The sequence below is a fragment of the Gallinula chloropus genome (assembly GCF_964237585.1).
Source record: "Gallinula chloropus genome assembly, chromosome: 7".
Lineage (NCBI taxonomy): Eukaryota > Metazoa > Chordata > Aves > Gruiformes > Rallidae > Gallinula > Gallinula chloropus.
Genome location: NC_140092.1, coordinates 287,063 through 309,500, shown reverse-complemented (window position 1 = coordinate 309,500; position 22,438 = coordinate 287,063). Strand labels below are relative to the sequence as shown.

At 50.0% G+C, this 22,438-nt stretch overlaps 1 protein-coding gene across 1 annotated transcript in view; it reads right to left on the bottom strand.

Annotated features, from left to right (window-relative positions):
- Positions 1-2,554: 2,554 nt before the first annotated feature.
- The window catches only part of ANTXR2 (ANTXR cell adhesion molecule 2), a gene marked incomplete at its 5' end in the record, with an annotated part of 101,384 nt that continues 81,500 nt past the window's right edge, over positions 2,555-22,438 (bottom strand). The window contains one exon of the mRNA XM_084266939.1: positions 2,555-4,413. Within this exon, the coding sequence (XP_084123065.1) occupies positions 4,375-4,413 (39 nt within the window). The 3' untranslated portion in view covers positions 2,555-4,374. The remainder of the gene's footprint in view (positions 4,414-22,438) is intronic.

Sequence of the window (22,438 nt, the reverse complement as noted above, 5' to 3'; positions counted from 1 at the left end):
AGAGTTTTGTCTAAATGGCTTTCCTGAGAACAGCGTTCACACACATCTGGGATCTCTGGGGAAATGACAGTCACAGAAGGTCAGGAGTTGGAAGGGACCTCAAAAGATCATCCAGTCCAACCCCCTGTGCCAGAGAAGAATCACCCAGACTAAGGAGGCCCAGCTCCCTCAGCCTCTCCTCATGAGGAAGGGGTTTCGCTCCCTTCAGCAGTCTGGTGGCCCTGTGCTGGGCTCTTTCCAGCACTATTAGATTAGTCAAATGTGACTTCCCCTTGGTAAATCCATGGTGACTGCTCCTAACAACCCTCTTACCCTTGATGTGCCTAGAGACAGCTCCAAGGATAAGTCGTTCCATCACCTTTCCAGGGATGGAAGTGAGACTGACCAGTCTGTAGTTATCTGGGTCCTTCTTGCCCTTTCTGAAGACTGGAGTGACATTTGCTTTCCTTCAGTCCTTGGGCACCTCTCCTGTTTCTCAGGGTTTAGCAGAAATGATGAGTAAGTGCCCTAGCAATGACTTCTGCCAGCCCCCTCAGGGGCACCCCATCAGGATACAAAGAGTCCATAAAGGGGGTAAAGCTTCTGGATCTAATACAGGTTTCAGTGCAGCTGGTGGCCTGGGATGAGGATCGATTGAGATGGTATATCCAGCCCCCTGCCCCATGTGTCTCACATTGTACCTCTGCGGTTCCCTGTCAGCGCACTGGCTTTGGGGGCAAGGGGTACACCCATTACAACGCTCCTCCTGAGGCAGATACCTGTAGTTCAACTACAGCAAAAGCCAATGCACACGCAGTGCCTGTGCAGTTCAAGGCATCTGCAAGTAAATGAAGTAACACACAACTCAGGAGGATCATTGGTCCCACTGCCATCTCTCCAGGCACTTGTACTGGCCTAGCAGCAGCTCTCTTTAGGCTTCATTCTTGTCTTTGTGCTCTGTAACAATCCCAAGCATGTTGTTTCAGGGAAAGTCTCTAGAGACCAAACCAGTGTCCCAAGTCCTGACTGCAGGGTCCGATCTGCGGCCCAGAGATGGGGACACGGGGTGGGTATGGCGGAGGCTGCCAGGGAACAGCCCTTGGGCTCCGCGCGCTTGGGCCGTTCAGTAACCACTTTGTACACAGACCTGGAGCACAGCATCCTGGAAGCTCTGCCCCTTCCTGAGAAGGGCAAGTCACCTGAGCTCTTTCTCCCATCTCTTTTTTTGAGAGATGAGAGGTTTCCTAAAGTAGTTGCACCCATGAAGGGTCCCTGTAGCTCCTCTGTTTCCTGTGTTTTGAGGATCTTTATCCAGGATGTTTTCTGGATCACTGTTACGCTCATCTGATTTTGCAAGAGACAGTGACTTTCCTTACACAGGCTAAAAGAGATACCAACAGTGTTGTCAGGACATGGGCTTTTCTGCAAGGAGATAGCCAAGGTTTGAAACTGTGCCAGGGATGTACTCCATTACCCCCCGATCATGGTTTTCTCAAGCATCTTGAGCTCTTGTGCCAAGGAAGTCTTCCTTTGTGTCACTTTGAATCAGTGGATTTTAAAATAGTATTACCCTGTGCCTCTTGCCCCCCAAATTATTTGTGACAGATATTCCACACTGTATAATAATGAAACTCTTTGGATATGATCTCCAGCGAAATCAAGAGAGTGGTGTGCTGTGGTATCATGCCAATTAGAAGGGGAAATAGATGTAGATACCTGAAATACGTTTCTGCTGGGTATCAGCCGCTCTGCGAAAAGCTGTGCGTTCCACGGGTTTTAATGAGTGTGGATAGAGAGCTACAGAGAACAGGAGATGATTCCTGGGTTTCTATTCCTGTGGCTCTATTTGTGAGCCGTATTCTTTGAGAGACAGCAGATACATGTGAGGGGAAAAATCCTCTTCATCTGCACGTTTTCCTGTTATGCAACACGCTGCTCAGGGTGCAAGCTGACAGTGCCAGCAACATCTCAGCAGTGCTCTGCTACGTGAAGGATGGGGGGAAATAAGTAAAAGGGAGCAGAGTTTATTTTAACTCGGTGTCTGATGAGCTCAGTGTTTCTGCCTCTACCACCTCAGCATCTTGCGGGGCGGCGCAGAAGCTCACCTGTGTCCCAGCAAACCCACCTACTTGTGGTGTCTCATCCCGAGTTAGGCTGGAGGTATGCACAAGTTTAATCAGTGGCTTGAGATAAGCCAAGGGCTTGCTGGTGGTTGGGCTGCGTGGTTCAGAATCAACCTTGCGCATGCAGTGGGGCTAAAGGGTCCCCACTACCACGTTGGGCAGCCGTATGGCGAGGTGTGGGAGCGAGAACCCCTCTCTGCGGGCTCTCCGCTCTGTTTGCGTGACGCTAAGGATGGCACAGGCCACTGTCTGGCAGGTTCTACCTGTGTCACAGTCAGGAGCCCCCGACTTGGGCTGTGCAGGCTCTCTCGGCACACCACGCGGGGCCACGGGGCGCTGGGGCCATCTTCCAAAGCTAGTATGGAGGGCAGCCGTGTAGCTGGCAGAATGAAGGTGTGAGTTGTGAAGTGGGTGGGAGGGTTGGGGTGGGAAGGAGAAGAAGGAGGAGGAAATAATGGCAAAACTTAGATAATAATTTTATTTATAGTCTAATGTGCACACAGGGCTGTGTGATGAGGCTACCTGTGACATAAATAAACTCAAGCGAAAGACGTAAGCGAGTGGATATATGTAAAGACTTCTCTGGGCAGTGCTCTGGATTTGGACATTGACCAAGAGTCCCTCTCAATTTCCATGAAGAGCACAAAGAGATAATTAGACCAGGATGCTTCGCATTGCTCTTTCCATCTTGCGCACATTTGTGCCCACCGAATGTGAAATGTTCGCCTTTTCCCCTCCAACGTGATGGTTGTTGAACTTATTTTTAGTGTCATTTGATAAGCCTCCCTGCTCGCAGAGAGACATCCCACTGACCCAGCCACTGGTCATTGTCTATACCGGTTCCCATCAAAGCGGGCGCGCTTTGTCAGGTTTCGACTCGAATATCCATTTTGCATCTGAAGTACAGTATCCAAAGTGACTGGATCATTTGAGCCTTTTTCTTCAGCTGCTCCCTCCTTCCTCCCCCACAGTGTTTCCGCTCACGCTAACATAATTTGGCATCGTCGACGTGACACGACACTGGTTTTTCTAAAAAATTATAATACATACGTGGCCGATGTTCTGCGATGGCCGGTGCTCCCCTACGATTCGTTGCTAAATTGATGGAAGGAGGGCTTTTTCCCCTCCTCAATCTCAACCAATGCTCGGTGCCCCCTCGAAAAGCAAGTAATGCACATACAGTAATAGGTCATTCAATGTCAAAAGGCATAAAAAAGATGAGCAAAATCTTCACAGGCTGCTGCTTGCTGTTGCCTTTAATTATATTAATTAAACTTCGAAATTCTCATGCAAAGAGAGTTGCTGGCTTGTGACGCTGAAGAGCCCTTGGAGATTTGGGGGGGGGGAACCCTGAGATACCAGCTTAGTGGCTACTGCTTTTTTTAATCTAAAAAAAAAATACATAAGCCTACAACTGCTAGGTATGTTTATAGAGGATGATGTTTTATGCGCTACTGAACTCTGAATGCAGGAAAGGGGAAAAAAACCACCAGCCACAGTGTCAAGGTCTTGAAGCATCAGTCCCTCAAACTCTGCTCCAGATCTCTGGTTACAGGCTGTCTTCCCGTGGAATAACGCTCTATTAATTTTCTTCCTGTCCCGGGTGCATAATGAAAGAAAGGTGTCTTCAAAAACTAAAGGGCAAAGTCTTGCTTGCTACCAATACCTTGAGGCATCCTGTCTACATTTTGTCATGCGTGTGCACTTTTCAGTGTTAGAGTGACAAGATTTCCAGTCAGAAGGTTCCCGTAAGGCACGCTGCGATGGGCGACTCGCGAGGGTGGGTGATCTGACATGGCTGTAAGGCACTCGGCGCTGGCGCTCGCTTAGCCTGGTGGGAGTTCTTACGCTCTGCCTTTGGCTAGTAGTCCCTGCTTAAATAACACGCGCCGGCTCTGCAGCTGAGAAACTCTGCATCTCCGCTTAAAGCACATTGCGTCCTGAGAATCTGTGGTCCTTAAAAAACACAGAGTAACAAAAATAGAGAAACATCATCGCCGTGGGTGCCTGCACTCTGCGGTGTGATGTGCAGGCGCGGGGTGAAGTCAGTGCTGCTGCTCTCGTTGCTGCTGCGGAGCAAGGGGCTCATGGCACGGGGGCGGAACGCGGGCGCTCGGTATGGTGGCAGTGGCTCCTGGGAGCAGGGGATGCAGGAACCTTCTGAGTTAGGGCTGGAAGTGGTCCGAGAGATGCGGGGACGTGCGGGGCGCGCTCTGCTTGGTTGAGAAGCGGCGGTGCGGCTGTCTGCCCTCCTGCGTCCTCTTCTCCTCCTCTACTGAGACTGGACTCGGGTGAAGTTGATACATCGGCCCTGAGGGGTACAAAGAGAGAAGCTGTTATTGGTGGAGTAACAAATGCAACCAGGATTTCCAACGCTCAGTGCTAGATGCTGGAAGGCAGCTGTAATTGAAATTCAGCTGTTTGTAGCAGTAACATGGCCCCGAAATTCCTTTTAAGAATTAATGGGAATTACCCAGAGCGAGGCACTGCATCTGACTTACAAATCCAGGGTGTTAGGACAGTGGGATGACACAGACGATGCATTTCCAACACTCTTAGGCCTTTTGTGAGGATAATTTATGAACTCTCAGTAACCGCAGTGAGCAAACTCAGACCCGTCTGAACCCAGCACAGACAGACCCTCCCCACAGACCTCCCTGAGCCACAGCCTCGCACAGCGCAGGGTGGATGAACGTGACTGGGGGTGAGCAGAGCTACTGCTGATTGCAAACTGTATTTTATCAGCAATAACCCGAGCTCCCCATCTATAAACTCTGTTCTTACCCACTTTAACATCGCTGCACATCCAAAGGAAAAGTGGTTTCTCCTGGCATCATACACCAGTAAATACCATTCTCCCTTAAACAGGCCCAGATTACCCCTGACAGCTTGTGGTGTCGCTGAATGAAGCAAATCCACAAGCAACCATCACGGCCCCTTTTTATTAATTTGGGATAAGCACAAAGAGTTGCAGTTGCTTCTCAGAGCTTGTTTAGATGCCCAAACTCTGAATCAATCATGGGTTTTTCGAGTAGGGCGTGCTCTGAGCAGAGCAGCTCCCCTTTCCAGGCAGCTCCATGGCAGTGCCTTTCCTTTCTGTGATGGAAGAAGCTGGTCTGGTGTATGTCAAGCCTTCTCCATCAGGAATTCTCCACCCAGAGAAAGCAGTTCTCCAAGGCAGGCCAGGGAAGTATGAAGGCCTTGCATGGAAGGGCGTGTGGTAGGTGAGCGAATGCCAGTACTGCAAGCTCTGGTGTGAGGGTCTGTGTTGGTTCTGACATCTGCCTGCTCGAGTGGGCCGGGTGCCGGCCAGTAAGGACCCTCAGCCAGGGACCCATGGCAGCCTGGTCCCTGTGGCGGGGGGAAGCCTTCAAGGTGTGTAGGGTGCAGGTTTCACAGAGGTTTGAGGGACTTCACGTGAAGGTCTCTTCAAAAGGAAGGAAGGAAGCAGACCATGTTTCCTTTCCTCTGTGCCCTGCAGTTCCTACTCGAGGACTGGGAAATCTCCACGTCTATGAAGCAATTTGTAAGAGAACTGTGAAAGACGATTCCAAATGAGCCTGTTTGGAACAGGCAGCTGCACTCACACTCTGAATCTTCATTTCTTTTTAAAGATGCATGGTCAGGGAAAATGACTGCTTTCTTCTTACACCTGTGAGATTGTGGAATTACCAGATCAGAGTAGGGCTGGATTTCATATTCCCTTCCTTATGCTGCTCTGAATGTTTTACTGGTTAACGGGGAGGGTGGCTGCTTACAGTTTTTTTGGCTCTACTCAGGCAAGTAGAAACACAATCTCGAAATGCTTTAGCAAAGCCCACAGTGGGTGCAGGGGTTGGCCCAGTATCACGGCTGCAGCTGTCAGGACGCTGCTCCCTGCCCTCGCTCGGGGCCACTGGCCAGAGCCGCCTCCAGAGAGCCCTGCGGCTTCGGAGCATCCATCCGGGAGGAGCAAGTGGCTCCTGGACAATACAGGGAGGAGGAAGGAAAACGTAAACCTGGTTCACAATAACTGTGGGGATTGCAAAGCCATAAATAAAATGTAGAGGTGCTGTCTGAGGAGTTAGCAGGCATGGGTTTCACTGCAGATGGGAAAAGGTGATGTGTTTTGTTCTGAACACATCTTCTGTGCCAGCCTCCAGTAAGGGTTGGGGGGTTTGTAAGAGCTTCCTGGATACTTGGGGTTTTTACCTTTTTACCTGAGGTAGAGTCACGTCCCCTCTGGACCTACCCTGGCCTTTCCTTTATCGAGTTCATTTGATCAGTTAGCAGACAGTGCTGTAGCTGCTGCACATTCCGTCCCGGCAACTCTCACTTCACTTTCTGAGTTAAGAAAACCAGAGGATGAGGGAGTTGAAGGCAAAGCAAAGCCTTCTCTGTGCGAGGCCATTTAGTGTGTACAGCGTGATGCTCGCAGAGGACAGAGCTGAAGTCAGGATGTTGGAAATACACCGAAAGTGCTAATTAACAAGAAGGTCAGGAACGCTGTGGTGTCATTAACGGAACAGCAAATGCTGCACGGCAGCATGGTAGAGAACAGCTTCTGCATGCAGGTAATGGGATGTGACAAGGTGCCTGGTTCCACAATACCTGCACATGAAATGCATTAAGAAGTGGTTTTCTAGCCAAGGTAAAGGGCTGTGAGCTCTCCCTGTGCTTGTAATTCAAGTCTCACTTGCACAACTGCCATATATACCTTTCAGATTATTATTTCTCAGCAAAAATAGACACATGTGTGTCAGCAAGCCTCTCCCCTGGTCTGTTCACCATGGTTGGTTGCATGTGTGCAATTCCTTGCCCTGAATGCTGGCTTAGAGGGACGCTCCTTCAGGGCACAGCAGGGACAGGAGGTCCCAAGAGAGCAGTGCCCTACTCATCACCCACGGTCTCTTCCCCACAGCTCGAGGACTCACGGGGAGGAAGGAGAACAGGAAGGAACTGCTTGGTCAGGCAGACCCCGTGCAGCCCACCTGACAGGCAGACACACAACCATTCCCCAGAGAACCACAATGCGCCCAAGCAACACCAGCTCTCAGAACACTGCCAGCCTCAGGCACTGAAGGGTAGTAACAGACACACTACAGCTTACACGAGATTCTGAACCATTCTCATTTCAGATGGGCAAACTGAATTGGGCAGAAGATAAGAGGCTCATTTTCAGATAAAAGGCTCATTTTCAGTTGTCAGGGACTCAGCGCTCCGATCTAAACCAGTATGAGCTGTAGGTCATCAGCAACTAGAAAGCCAGGCTGCACGTGATGTAACCAGTACCACCATCATTGTGCAAGCTGGTTTTGAGAGAAGGATGCAGGTTTGTGTGAGTTGTTACATGAACTCAGACCTTCCTACCTAGTGATACCCATTTACAACAAGCTTTTAAATAAAACCAAAATTTCCTTCTGATTAATCTGAAATTCACAAAAAGGGCTATTTACCTAAATTAAGGCAAAATTGACCAAACAGTACACTCACCAGTCTGTATTTGACTGTCACAATTAAAACATGCTTACTCTGTGTAACTAATTACACCAGTGCATTACCATCCTGGCAGCACTGCCATGATCCACCAGTTCGGTGAGTTCATGTTACACTCATGTGCCTGTACTCAATTAAATGATCGATACAACCAATTTGAAATCACATGTATCATGCCTTGTAAACCACTGGATCATAAACCTTAACAATACTAACATGGAGTTGGTATAAAATTGAAGTAAATCAGTGGTTTAGCACTAGTCTAATTAAACAATGAGTTATGCAAGCATTCCCTGGTCTTTATGTAGAATATAGGAGTTGTCTCCATGCACCAGACTCAACAGAAAAAAACACCATTAGCTCTTGAAGATGCACCACAGGTGCTTCAGGAGAATAACATGGCAGGTACTAAAGAGAAAGAAACAATCAAAAAACCCAAAAAAACAGGGAAGAGCTTTATGGTGAGGGCTTTTACCTAAGAAGGAATAATTTCTCTTATCGTAGAATGACAGATTGCTTTGGGTTGGAAGGGACTTCAGAGCCCATCCGGTCCCACCCCCTGCTATGGGCAGGGACATCTCTCCCCAGCCCAGGATGCTCAAGGCCCCATCCAACCCGGCCTTGGACACCTCCAGAGAGGGGGCAGCCACCACCTCCCTGGGTACCCTGTGCCAGGGCCTCACCACCCTCACAGGGAAGAATTCCTTCCTCACGTCTAACCTAACCCTGCCCTCTTCCAGCTTGATGCCGTCTCCCCATCCTATCCCTGTACTCCCCGGTGAACACCTTAGATCAAAGTAATTCCTTAAATTATTGACTAAGAATTCAGCCAGCCAGGGGCTGGGAAATCTCTTCACCCTCACTGTCCCCTGCATCTCAGGATGGGACTGGGAGGAGCTGGGTGCCCAGGCCACGGCTGCCTTCTTGGCTGGGGAGTTTTGCTGCCTTGAGTCGCGTCAGAATATAACTTTTTCTATTATTAAGTACCATCTGGAGTGCCTGGAGCTTGTTGAGAAGCATCTTTTTTAGTCTATGACATACATGCAAAGGAGAGACAAATACAGACACGGATAATGGGCTCTGTTCATGGTACCTTGGGAGTGGACTGGGTTTGCCAGGCAGGGACAGCAGGCCTCCGAAGCTGTAACTGGGCAATAGGACTGTTTGCTTTCACCTCCCTCATGGCAGGCTTTCTGTACTCACAAGTGAAATACTACAGGAATCTGTAGCTTCTGAACCGCGGGGCGGCCCTGCTGCATGGAAAGGACTTTCCAAAGGGAGTGTTTAACCATGGGTTGGGTACAGGTGCTTTAAGATTCCTCGTTTGCTCTCCTTTACTGGTTGCACTGTTGCCTAAAGAGATGCAATTAACCTAAGACAGGCTCTCCCCATAAAAAACCTTGACTGCACCATCCACTTCTGGATGCTGTCACTGGGGTCCCGGTGAGATGTGATCTCCTTTGAGGCTGCGGATGCTTTGTCACAGCCTTCCTCCACACACTGCTTAGCTGACAGGCTCAGGCTGCCTATGAACTGTCACGCATAGGGCACGGGAGGCTGACAGGACAGAGTGCCCACAAACTGGGACACGACACAAAAATCATTCACTCAGTCCTTAGGTAGCTGGCTGCCCTGGGCAGTCTGGGATCTTGGGAGGTGGCTAAGGGACCGCTTTCACCCTGTCTCCGCTGCTGGCTGGCGTGTGGCCTCACACTGTGTTCCCAGCAGCTCACGAAGGCGGGTGAGGCAGGCTGCAGGCTCGAGGACAGCAGAGATGGGATGTGATGGTATCCAGCCCCCCAGCCTGTGGCACTGCCCGTTCTTACATACTGTGTCTCTCAGCCATATCTTGTCCTTGCCTATGACTGAATTTCTTTACCAGGCTGAGTACCTGTGTGTAGGAGAAGGTTCCCTGTGCACTGCTGAACCACTCAGCATTAGGACCATAAGAACAACTGCGTTTTCCAGAGGAGCACATAGAGATCTGTTTTGTCCAGAACAGTTGTATTACCCCCTGTAACATATAATGACATAAAAGATTGGCTCACCTTGGCCCTGGAGGATCAAGATCCTCCACCCTCTGTTGCTGATGTGCCCGTGGAAGCCGAGTCGCGTGCTTCTACCCCCAGTCGCAGTGACCCCATAAAGAGAACGTGCCCTCTTGGGATTTGTCATTTATATGGCGCACATGAGCTCTGTGCCCTCCAGCCCAATTGATCGGTGCCCGTACAGCCACAGGGAAGGAGAGGGTTGTACAGTAATGTCACCCCCGGGACATGTATTCAGCGATGTCATTTATGTTGGCCCTGTCTTCGCGGCGCTCTCAGAGCATCTTTCATCTCTGTGATCGGCACACCCCTTTTAGCCCAGCTTTGTCATTCCCTGGGAAGCTTGTCTTCTCACAGCAGCTCTCCAGGAGAGTCTGCCCAGGCTGCCAGTGCAGCTGGGTTCAGCAGATGAGAACATGGTTTCCTGATTCTTTCCCTTTTTGCACACACTTTCCCCATGGCCCAGCCTGCAATTTGCCTCTCTCAAAGGAATCCAAGTTGAGAATATCGGGTTCTTGCCCACAGCCCTTTCAGCAAAGGGCAGGCCTGTGTAAACCTCTTCTTCTACACTAATGCCAGGGAACAGGCACATTCCTGCTGTCCAATCCTCTCCAGAACCAGTAACTCCTGGTACAGAGCCGACTGGAGATACTGAACTCCGGCGCGTGCTCCTGACCTTCACGCTCGTGGCACTTGTCACATTAAAAGGGCCTCTTAAAGGAACAAAACTGGCAGGGACGAGGTGCTGGGAGGTCAGCACTGGCAGCACCCTCCTCAAGTCCTGGGCTGAGAGCTGACAGCAGTGGCTGCTTCCCTCAGAAGAGCCCGGCCCCTCAGAGTGGAACACCACTGAGCCAAACCCCGCTGTCTTTCAGCCTTCAGAAAGGGCCATCCGTGCTGTCCCCTCATCATAGCCAGCAAAAGCCACATTAACTGGAGCTGGTGTCACCTTGCCCTGTCTCCTGGGCATTAAAATTCTACTGGCATTAACACCGCGCGTCTTTACTAGCTCCCCGCTCGGGATGTATTTCACTGCTATAGCCGTTATAATATCACCCTCACCTCATAAATATCCGTTGACAAGCTGGAGCATACAACTGAAGTTAAGTTTTTATATATATATATATTTAAAGATAGCTGATTTATATGTTTACTCTGGAGAGGGGTTGCTAACCACCCCCGTGCCCTGTGTAGCTCTAAGCAGGGTTATTTAAAAGGATCTCCCCCACACTCGCCCTTTGTCCCTGGCAATTGAGTGATCCCTCATCTCAGACCCAAGGAGCTCAGAACATGTTAGGAATTTGGAGCTGGCATTACACTTCTGCTCACAGAAACCTGTGTGCTCCTCTGCCAACCTGGCAGCACTCAGCCTCATCTCTGCAGATGTGCATTGCCACCAGCATGTTTATTTCATATAAAGCAAAACCCATTTAAAGTTGTTGGAGCTTCCTGTCCTTGCATGTGTTGCACTGTTGCCCACAGCAGACCACCCACAGTGGGTTTCAGAGGCTGCTGCTCACCAACTGCCATCCCAACACGGTCCCACCAGGCAGCCACACCACTTGTGAGGGAAGAAGCCCCAGTCAGCATCCTGGAACCACGCTAGGGTGGAAGATATTTAGCACCTGGGAGGAGATGACTTGCAGTGCTACACGCTGCTGAAAGTATCATTTTTTCACAGAATAAATCAGCAATGAATCTCTTAGAGGAATGATCTTGAGCTGGCGTTATTGCTACAGAACCCATCGCTACTGATGCAGGCACCAGCATCGTTTCTAGGTCTGCCCAAGGAAGCTTTCTTTCCCCCCAGTCACTTACTGATGGCTGAAATGCCACTGCCAGAAAGCTCCAAACCCCAACAACAACACAGGATGGGCTCAAAACCCTCCTGAAGTAACCACAGTGTTATAAAAAGAAACAAACCACAGATAAATGGCGCTGTATGTTTTTACACTAAGAAGGACGTGGGTTTTTTCACTCAGGCAGTTCTTGCCAGTAACTGGCATCTAACTTGTTTCTTATCCTCAGATTTATGTAATGTAGCCTCCTTAGCACTGTGCATGAACCTCCTGGTCTTTCCCACACAATCTGGTGGTCCTGTAGGTCAACTTCCAAAAGTCACACAATCCAAATATTAAGCCCAGTAGCTTCACAATGAAGACAGACAGTGTCTGTCTTGAAGGAGGCTGCTTTGAGGAGGATGTGCCAGCACAGTTACAGATGCCTCAGTAGCCGCATCCGACTCCCCAGCCGCCCCCCGCCATGCCCTGGTCCTGCGTCAGTGACTGCAGGCAAGGAAAGCGAACGCGGAGCGACATGCAGAAAAGGAAGGTGGGACTCATTTCACTTCCTGTCTTCCTGCATCAGAGACATGCTGTGGTTTGGTGTATAGGCCCACAAAACAAAGTTGCCGGTAATAGGTCCAAAATAGGTATTTCAGTGATGCTCCCTAAATACACCAAATGTGTAATGGATGGGCAGCAGTCTGTTGCTGCTGAGTCAGAGAAGTATTTCTGGCAGGACAGTGCACAGCTCAGCTGTAGCCATCTGCCTCAGATTTTTACCTTAATATAAATAATATGCAGAAAGTAGTAATTTGTGGAGAGAAACCCCCCTGGGTATCTTCAATCCATTCACTGGATAGAAACAAGTTGCTCAGTTCTGGTTTGTTGGTACTTCTTCAAGTGACGGTGTTTGGGGTGTGTGTTTGGGCAAATCGGGGGGTTGCTAAGCGTCTGGAGCAAGCACTCAGGGATGCAGAGCAAGCCTGCCCCTCTGAACTGCTGCTAGTGGCATCTGGCAGGGCTTGGTACCCGCTTCATGCGCGCTTTGCTTCGGTGTAAATGAAAACACTCGGTGCGCTGCGGTGAGGAGTCGAGTGGCATTATCTGCAGCATGTTTAGTACGCCAGCAGCTTTGAGAAAATGCTATTAAGAACAGCTTTCACCCCACTAATGACGCTTATTTTGTGACTGGACATATGGACATTTCAGCACAGTCGCTACAGCCAACAAGATCTTCAGGGTACATGTTAACCAGTGGTGTAACCTCGGGAGACCCAGGGCTGGGGCTCTGTGGCTCAGAGTGCTGCCCGGTGCTCGGGGAGTGCTGCTGCCGAGACAGCCGGTACTCGATAGGGAGTGTGCAGGGCTGTTGGACTTCCACAGCTCCAGGTAACTGCCGCAGCCTCATCTGAAGCGCAGCACACACCGAGCTGCTGCTCATCAAGGCAGATGGAGCCGCGCAGGCGCCGCACACGGCACGAGCACAGGCCTGTGCTCTGTGGGGCTGCTCGGGAGCGGGGCGAGCTGCAGCTCTCGGCGTCATCTCTGCTCCTTCTCCCTCTGCTCTGTCTCGTAGGTGCCATGGGGGCAGCTCTTGTCCCAGCCGGTGTGCAGGGACAGCCAAGCGGATGGTGGAGGTGTGGGGAAGGGATGGGAAACCAGCACTTGGTGAGCGGGGGCATTTGCCACCCTGCCTGGGCAGGTTTTGGTTAATGGAGGGAGGGATTGATCTTCCTTTGCCAAGTTTTCTGTGACTGCTTTATTCAGCAGTTCTCCAAATAAACTCCTGCCTTGAAACAGAGTGGTTGTGACAAGCTGCCTCTCCTGTGAGTTGGCCTTCCAGGTCTGGGAGAAGAGAGCACGCTGAGCTGGCTGTGTGGGCCTTAGGGGAGAATAAACTCTGTGCATTTGTAGCATCTGCTTCGAAAGGAGGCTGTGGCAAATATTTTATTCAGCAGAGCTGGAGGTCTGCTGTCTCTAGAGGGCAGGAGTTTGTTGTTTTCCTCATGCACGGCAAGCGCTGCTCATGCAGAAGGAAAGGATGCAGAAATGGCCTGGAGAGTCCCTGTCTTCCTACCATGGGCCCTTCGGAGCAAGGACCCCGGCACGCTCTCCATCTGACCCCTTGGCAGCAAGCCTCCCTCGCTCGCAGCGCTTCTGCCTCCCTGGAAGTACACCATGGCCTGGCAAGGTCTGACCCTGCTGTCCTGAAGGACACGTCCTTGTTTTCCCATCGCCAGCGCCTGCCAATGGAGGGCTCTTCTCCTTCAGATCTAATTACGCCTTGGAAGGCAGAGCAAGCTTGTTCTCACTGCCAGGGGGAAAGTGATCCCTGCGCTGGCGGCCGTCCCAGCGCACACCTCACCCGGCGCTGGCGCTGGTGCACGCTTCTGCTCCCATCATCCCCAGTGGTACGTGGAGCTGTCGCTGGGAGAGCTCCCTCATCAGACAGAAACCACGGGGGGGATCTGAACGCTGACTGCAGGTGAAGCCTCAGGGCTGCTCCTCAGTTCCTGTGGTGCCATGCGTGGCTGCAGCGGGTGGGGTGCTGGAGAGCAGGAGAGAGGTTTTTCTCCAGAAGCGTCTTGGCTCTTCACACTCTGCTGAAACTTTCTGGGATGAATCCCTGTCAGGGGTAAGTGTTACTGGAGATCCCATTTATGTTATGGGAGGACTCCAGCCAAGCTGACAGCAGGCCTGATCTTTAGTGCCAAATGTTTTCCTCGCGTTAGCATCATAAATGACTCCTTGCCTCTTCTACATCTTCTTCTTTTTTTAAGGAAATAAAAGGAATTCGCTGCTCGATGCATCACGTTTCAGGCCTTGTGAGAGCAGCAGCGGAGCCCAATTTTAAGCCCACTGAAATGAACAAACATCAAAGCCCAGCACTTTGGCATCTTTTTCATCTACAGAGAGTATCAGAAATTTACAGTTCCTAGAGATGGCACCTCTGAGGCAAAAGTCAAACATCTCCATTATTCTTCCTTCCTCCCCTCTGTGTAACCACTCAAAGAGAGAAGAATGCCCTTCATCTTGCTCTGCAGTTGGAGGTAAGGGCAGATAAACCACAACTGTCAGAAGAACCACTCTCTTGCAACTCCTGTTCTCCTCCATCATGACCTCAACTCCGCAAAGTCCCCTTCAGGCCTCTCCTGAAGTCCTAACCCTAACCCTTCCTTCAGGAACATGTCCCACTCCCTCCCCTAACTGGTGCTTTTCTCAGGCACCCTGTTGCTTTCACATGGCTCATGTATTTAAGCAGCAGATACTCTGCAGCTATGAAGTCCCTAGGGGGAACCCCAGGGGTTCATGTGCTCAGCTCATAACAGAGGAATGACGTTGCATTCATACCCCAGCCAAAAACCTGGGCCATTTGCTTTGGTGGTACCTGACTGGCTGATGACAGCCACTTGTGAAGAGGAAGTCACCCCTTAGCGAGCGTTTAGGATGCTGTGTGAATTGTTTTAAAATAGTGATCCCAGCATTAATACAAGGACAAAACCTCTGCTCCAGAAATCTGTGGGAAGATCACAGAATCATAGAACGTACTGAGTGAGAAGGGATCCACAAGGATCATCGAGATGCAGACAGGGTTTAAGTGGATCCTCTCAGAGGAAGAGCAGAAAGGCCCCGGCACAGCAGGAGGGTGCAGCTCTACCCTGGCTGTGACCACTGAGGCTGAGATGGTCTGTGGCTGGTGAGGCAGAGCCCGAGCAGGACCCTCACCCTGGCCCTGACCGTCGCTGCATGTCGCAGCCCTCTAGATGCCACTGTGACCCAGCTGTGGCTTCCCCAGCCAGAACCCATGCGGCAGCGTCTGGCTGCTGGGCCCTTGCAGCACTGATGAATGCGGCGTGTGCCACGCTGACCGCCGGGCCCGGTAAAGGATGCGGGTGCCAAACTGTTTCCCCACTCCTGGACCCACATCAGCTTCCCCGGTACCACGGGTACACATCAGCAAGTCGCTTTTCCTTCTGCAGCCAAAACCCTGCAGCCCATCATCAGGCTGCTGGTTCAATTCACACAGATTAGTAATTGTAAACTTCTCAGATATTTGGACATCCCTACCCCCAAAAAACCCCCTCTCTGCTCAGTGCTACAAGTGACAGGTCCAGGACAATGCCTAGATCCTTCCTGAGGGCCAACACTTGATTAAAATGACTGCAGCATGTATTTTCTTGTCTGTCCTGCTCCACCTCTGATACAGACCTTACAGATGATGAGAGAAGTATCTACAAACTGCCTGATTTATGTTCACACACATCTCTCTTGGTCTGCCTTGCTCTCAGTTTGCAAAGATGTGTATTAATTGTATGTCAGGTGTATTTCAATCAGTGCTAATTTATGGCCACTGTTGGTAACATCGCTGCCGGTCGCAGGGCTCACACTGACCCACGATCCACTGTACTCAGAACACGGAAAAGATGGCTCTAACCCGCCTGTTACAACAACAAGTGCTGATTCCTGATGCGAATGTATGGGGACAGAGATGCAATGCCAGTGCTCGTCTCCACATCTGTTCACAGAATCACAGAATCACAGAATCTTAGGGGTTGGAAGGGACCTCAAGAGATCATCGGGTCCAACCCCCCTGCCAAAGCAGGCTCGCTATCTCATATTACACAGATAGGCATCCAGACGAGACTTGAATATCTCCAGAGAAGGAGACTCAACCACCTCCCTGGGCAGCCTATTCCACTGCTCCGTCACCCTCACTGTGTAAAAGTTCTTCCGCATGTTGGTGCGGAACTTCCTATGCTCCAGCTTGCAGCCATTGCCCCTAGTCCTGTCCCCACAGACCACTGAAAAGGGGCTGGCACTGTTGTGCCTGTGAATGAGGAGTGGGTGCCTCTGTCCAGGAACACAAACTGTTCCAAGCAAGGGCTGCGTGTCTGGGCCCCTCACATGCACATTTAAGGCTTCATCCCCTTATCTCCTGCTAGCAAGGCATTTGCTCACAGTTCGCTTGGATGTACCAGTGTCACAGTCACCAGCTTCTGTTAAATTTCAGGCATTTTCTGATCTCCTGTGCCGTGCAAATAGTTCTCATAAAGTCAGCAGCACAAAGCTCCTGAAGTAAGACCAGAGCCGGTCCTCAGATTGTATTGTGACAGTGTGGTGTCTATCACAGGCTCCTTTTCAGGACTACCAGGCAGTTGGCCCATCACACGTGGTGCTGGCAGCCGCCAGGATGTTGCACCACAGAGAGACACCACTCGAGTCCTGCAGCAGCTGCGCTCCCTTCGCTCCGGACTGGGACATGTGGGGTGAAGGCTGTGTTTTCTGAAATACTTCTCCCTCACTGGAAGTCACTCCTGCAGATGTGCTTTGTGGAGATGCTGCTGTTCTCCAGAAGCTAGGAGAAGTGTCCACAGGGACACAGTCAAACTGCATTTACTCGTTTCCCTGTAGGTTTTTCCCAAGAGCACGTTACCGGCCGCTGCTGGAGAAGGGATTTGGTAGGAGTCTGGTTATGCTCTGAATCCCGAGGAAGGGCTGGGTGTTCATGATCTACAAAGCAACCCACGGGGATTTGCTCCTGTCGCTACCTGTCCAGGTAGGCTGACCTGAAAGCCCCTCTCCTTGCCCCTCTTTCCTCCTAGGAAAGAAACACAGGGAATGGGTGCACAGTGCTGGATTTCGTTGTGCTTCAGTCTGGACCCTTCCCCCCACTCCCTTCGTTTACTTTGATCAGTCTAATCTGTATAATGAGTTTGGGTTTGGGCGAGGCTTTATTATACATATGCCTAGAGATCTTGGTATTAAGTGCATTTTATAAATTAATAAATAAATTTGCTCATTTGTTGTAGAATTTCTATTGTTGACTTGGGAACAGTAAGCTCTTGCAAATCTCAGCTTTCACCTTGCCAATCACTGTATTCCTGTAAGTGCACTGCAGCTACTTGGAACCTTTTCTGGGTTGGTGTTGGCATCCTTTTGCTAGATTACATTTATGCATTAGTACCATCTGTGCCTGCTGTACCTTCTGTGAGTTAGCCCTGGCCAAATGACTGGCATTTATCTGGAAGTGCACTGAGAAAAAAAATAAAGGAGAGAGAGAAAGAAAAAGAAAGGGGGGGAGAGGAAGAGAGACGGTGAGGATGGTACCTAGAGCTTTGTGCTTGCTGCTGGCACTAATGGATCTCAGGGAGCAAGGCACTGGTAAGCGCAAACACCTGCACTCACATCCCTCATTTCAACTGCTGTTGAAATGTGCTGCATCCTTCCTGAGCCTCTAAGTAAGAGCTGCTTCCTCCTGCCACAGTACTGAAATAAATTCTCCCTACCCTTGTGTTCTAAAGGAGAGACAAACCAGCAAGACCTAAGAGGGAGAAACTACTGCAGCCAGAGGGATGGTTTTGGATTAGTGATGGACTTTTTCCATTGGATCATGTTTCAATTTGGTCAAAGAGAGTTTGGACCAAGTGATGCTTTCAATCTGCCAGCTAGTCTAGAAGGTTACTGACAGTGTCGATCGCACATATGAATGCAGATGTCACCATGCTGGGTTCATCCTTTTGCTTTCTAGTCAGAGTTATCTGCAGGTGAAAACAGCTTCGGTGTGAAATAGCCTCCTATTGCTCCTTTCCTGTCAACAGAGGGAGAGGTGAGTGTTTCCTTCTGTTACTGGCTCTGCAATGTCTGTCATCTTGGTCAGCATAACAAGAAGTGCTCATGGTTCAAAGTCAGAGGGGGCAGAGCCACAGCAGCATCATGACCTTGTCCGGGATTCCTGGAATGGGAGCGCAGGCAGGAGCTCTACTGCTGCTCAGAGCGTCAAGCAGCCAGTCAAGGAACCAGCCTGTCTCCCCCTCCCGCCACATCCTGCCTTCACTTCCTTCTGCTGCTGCCCTGGAAAGAAGGGTGGCAGAACCCTACACCATGAGCATCTCTGCCACAGGAAGGTCTGCACACAGCACGGAGAAGGGAGCTCCTGGCAGAGGCAGGGAAAGCCTCACGGGGCAGCTCTGCCCAGGCCAACAGCAGTTGGATTGATTTGTCCTAAGTAGGTAGGTACAAACTATGAACCTCAGATAGAACTACAAATGACAACATTCTTAAAGCTGAGTCAACTGTCTGGTAAGAATTAAAGAGAGAATTAATCTGACTTAAGATTTACTTTAACAACATCAGTCTGTCAATAAAAATGATGTGCCTTACCCAGCCTAACCTACATCTGAGAGCAAGCACACAGGCTTCTGGCAGAGGGGGTAAGAACACACCCTGAGCTGAACACAGCTCTTACTGAGGCTGATGAATCAAACGCTCTGCTCCAGAGGAGGACTCCTCTCTGTGTTTGCCCATGCAGTGCCAAGACTGATGGAACTCTCTCCTCCTTGTCATGTAAGCATCCCCTGAAATTAGGGTGACCTTACAGTAGACCCTCAGCAAGAACAGATGTTGGAGTACCAGCAGTTTCACTGCTGTGCTGTCCGCTCAGTGTATTTTCACAGAGATCTGGTACTGTAGAGCAGAGGTTGCGATTCACACGTTTACAGCATGTTCCCTCAGGAGTTGCCTCCAAGGCCAGACCTTGCCACTTAGGTGTTTGTGTGGCCTTGTGTGGGAGCAGAAGTCCCATCCTTTCACCAGAGACTTGAAAGTTACAGGAGCAGCACGTCGGGAATGCCCTCTGCGGTGGCACAGGGGCCCTCAGTCTCTACAGGCAGGCTCTGGCCAGCAGCTCCACACCCTGAACTGCGGCAGTGCCGACAGCAGGTTCTGTGGGCAGGGAGGTGCAGAGAGGCCTCAGCCCCTCGTCCACCCTGGGGGCACTGGCCCCTGCCCACCCAGAGCCCTTCCCTGGAGGGAGAAGCCCAGGGAGCACAGCCCACTGCTGGCACCGGGCTGTGGACACCACAGGGGCTCCTGCATGAAGGTCAGGCCCTTGGCGTGCTCCTGGAGGCATGCTGAACCAGTAGGCTCCCCAAAAGTACTGCTGGCATTCTGTGCACTTTGTGCTATCAGCAGCGCTCTTGCTCCAGATCTCCATCAGGATATATCAGATCAGAACTAGAGCTAGTTTAATTTATATTATATAATAAATAATATTTTTTGTTTTCTTCTGAATGACCACTCTCACTGTGGAGTCTTTTCTGCTAAGAATATGATATTTGGAATTTAAGATTTGCTTTTCCTTCCTTTCCGTATGTTCCGTGTTAAACATATGCTCTGCTTTATATATAAAAACTAGCAGCAGACTGAAAAAAATAGCCCACGCCCCAAAAATATGTTTGCTTCATTATCAAACCTCAGGGTTTTTTCTTCTTTTCTTTTTCCTAACACCCTGTGTAGGAAACATCCTTCAGGAGAATTTCAGAATGTGGAACTGACTTCCGAGGGCCAGGGAGTGAAGGGGTGGTGCTGGTGAGAGCCTGGAGCTGTGGCTGCTCTGTAGTGGGGGTGACGCACTTGGAAGCCCCTCAGTGGGATTTGGGAGCTGGGTTTGTGTGGTGGCACAGGAAGGTGAGTGGCAGAGCCCCCCGCAGAGCAGCCCCGCATGGCAGGACACGGGCGAGCACAGCAGCTCTATGCTGAGCTCGCTCCTTTGTCTCTGCTGGAGCCGCGCTCAGAAGCGTGGGGAGAGGAGGAGAAAGTTGTAAAGGATGGGAAGGAAATCACACTCATCCTCCTGGTCTGGCTCGGAGTGGCTGCCTACGGCATTGGACTGGTTTAACTGGTAGAATGAAAACAAACTGTCTCCACAAACAGTCCTCTCTAAGAGGGGGGAAACAGTCCCGTGTGTTCAAGCCGAGGTAAGATTTAAGAACCCTGTGATAACCCTGACTGGTGAATGGAGGAAAGGAAATGGGGTTTGTCATTCGTTATATAAAACCAAGTTATGTGGCTGTTGCTATGGCAACGCCTTGTTTATTATCCAGCAGAGTAAACTGCGAAAATGTGCTGCCTGCCAGCGCTCCCAGTACCTACCTTTCCCCCTTGTTTTAGGTCTTTCTCATTAATGTTTAATTAGCTGGGGGGGAGGTGGGGGGTGCCCAATCATCCTCCAGCTAGGTATGAATATTTTAAACTTTATGAAATCACTGGTAATTTAGAACTTGTCTCTGAAATTACCTGGTAAATGACCACAGCAACATTTAGAAGTAAAAAGCAATGAGGTGTGCACAATTACCTTCTAAAGCTGGGCACACACACATACTTAATCTTGAATTTAATTATAATATGGGTAGATTGGTGCCTTTTTCAAATCCTGTCGCTGGTGGGGATGACAGCTATTTCTAGTTGAAACCATAATAGAACAAAAACCTGCACTGTTAAATTATAAACTGATAGATAAAAATTCTCTCACAAAAATAAAATTCAGGTTTAATTATTGTGATAGTTGCATATTTCAAATTATATTTTCAAACAAGTAGTTAAATTAGTAAAGATAGCTTTGTGAACCATACATGGCTTATGTATATTTAGCTGCAGTTAGCATGGGGCTGCTCTAAGCTAAATGATTTTCTTTGATTTTCAAATGATGGAGGCATGTTGGTAAGTGGTCTTGTACCGGCTGTAATACAATTTAATCAAGGCAGCCTGTTACTAGTGTTTGTAAGGCCTTACTGAAATAAATAGCCCTATTAAACCCCACTTTGCTTGTCTAAAAATCCTTGTTTTTCATCGCAGCTTTGCAAACCAACTGAGGCTTCAGAACTGCACGAGGCACAGAAGGAGCAGAAATTCAAGGCCCACTGTTGTCACTCAGCATTGGATTAAGACGACACACCGGACATGCTGCTCACATTACTCCTTGAGGATGAGGACTGAACAGTTCCACCTAGAGCTGACTCTTACTTGCTGTCATGGACAAATTAACAGCCCGGAGTTTTGCCCCCGTTGTCTTTAAAGGAGCAAACTCTTCAGAGGTACAAACAGGATCCTTCAACTGAACAGAAGCTGCCATCAGTGAGGTGAGTTTTTCCCTTCACTGACCCCATTAAAATCAGCAGGGCCACATTAAGACTCTATTAACATTGGAAGGCATACAGAATATTGCCAGGGTTCTTAGAACACGTGCAGTGTAAAGGCACGGGTCATTTTTGTCAGGAAATACATCTGTAGAATGTGTAGAAACCAACCCCAAAACCCAAACCAGAAACCAAACCCCCATCAGCAACACGAGAGGTAGCAGTGTGGTCTGTCTCCACCACATCCAGTCTGATTTCAAAGCAAAGTCTTTTTAAAGTAAAGAACCTTCCTGCAGCGCTTGCAACCCAACTGCCACAGCATTATAAATTAATGGGGACGATGCCAAAAGGCCCCTTAAGTAGGAAATGTCAGCCCGCCAATGTTAAGCAAGAGATTTACAGAAGAACTGAAGCCTCCAATTCCCACTGAAAGGCTTTACATCCCATAAACCCCTTGAAAAATCTGGGTCCTAAGGCACTGCGGTAGCCATGCTTGCTCAAGGAAGTCATTCTCGTTCAGACCAGTCTGGCTGCGAGGTGACAGCCGCTGCCTCTCCACGCGCCCGTGTCCACGGGGCTGTGCCCAGGCTGAGACAGAATTGGGCTCGAGCCCCCCCACACACACCCCTCTTGCCTCCCTGCCCTCTCATTGGAGGTAGAGCAGGGGTCTGGGACCAGCTCGTGGGGGTACAGACCATATGTGCTGCAGTACCTATGCACAAGAGGATGAGTTAAGGACAGAGTGTCAGCCTTAATTGGAGTAAGCTGTCAGACCGGGGATGGGCTCGCGTGTTTGAACGCCTGCCACTTGGACATTAAAACAATCACATGCCACAGCTCCTTCTCTCCCGGAGGAGAGCACAGATTAAACTCAAATGATGAGGTTGATCTGGAAAGAAGTGGGTTTAGTTATGACTGTGAGAGACAGGCTTTTTTAAGAGAGCTTCTCAGTAAACAGCCGATCCGAGCACAAGGAGAGCCCCGCAGTTTCCATCGGGCAGGGCACAGAACGTGACTTGGGAGGTTTGGGAGTTTCTCCTAAGGCTCATTAAGAAAGGCTTCATTAGTAATGTAATTTATAAACAGTACAGAAACTGGAGACGCTTGCTTGGGTA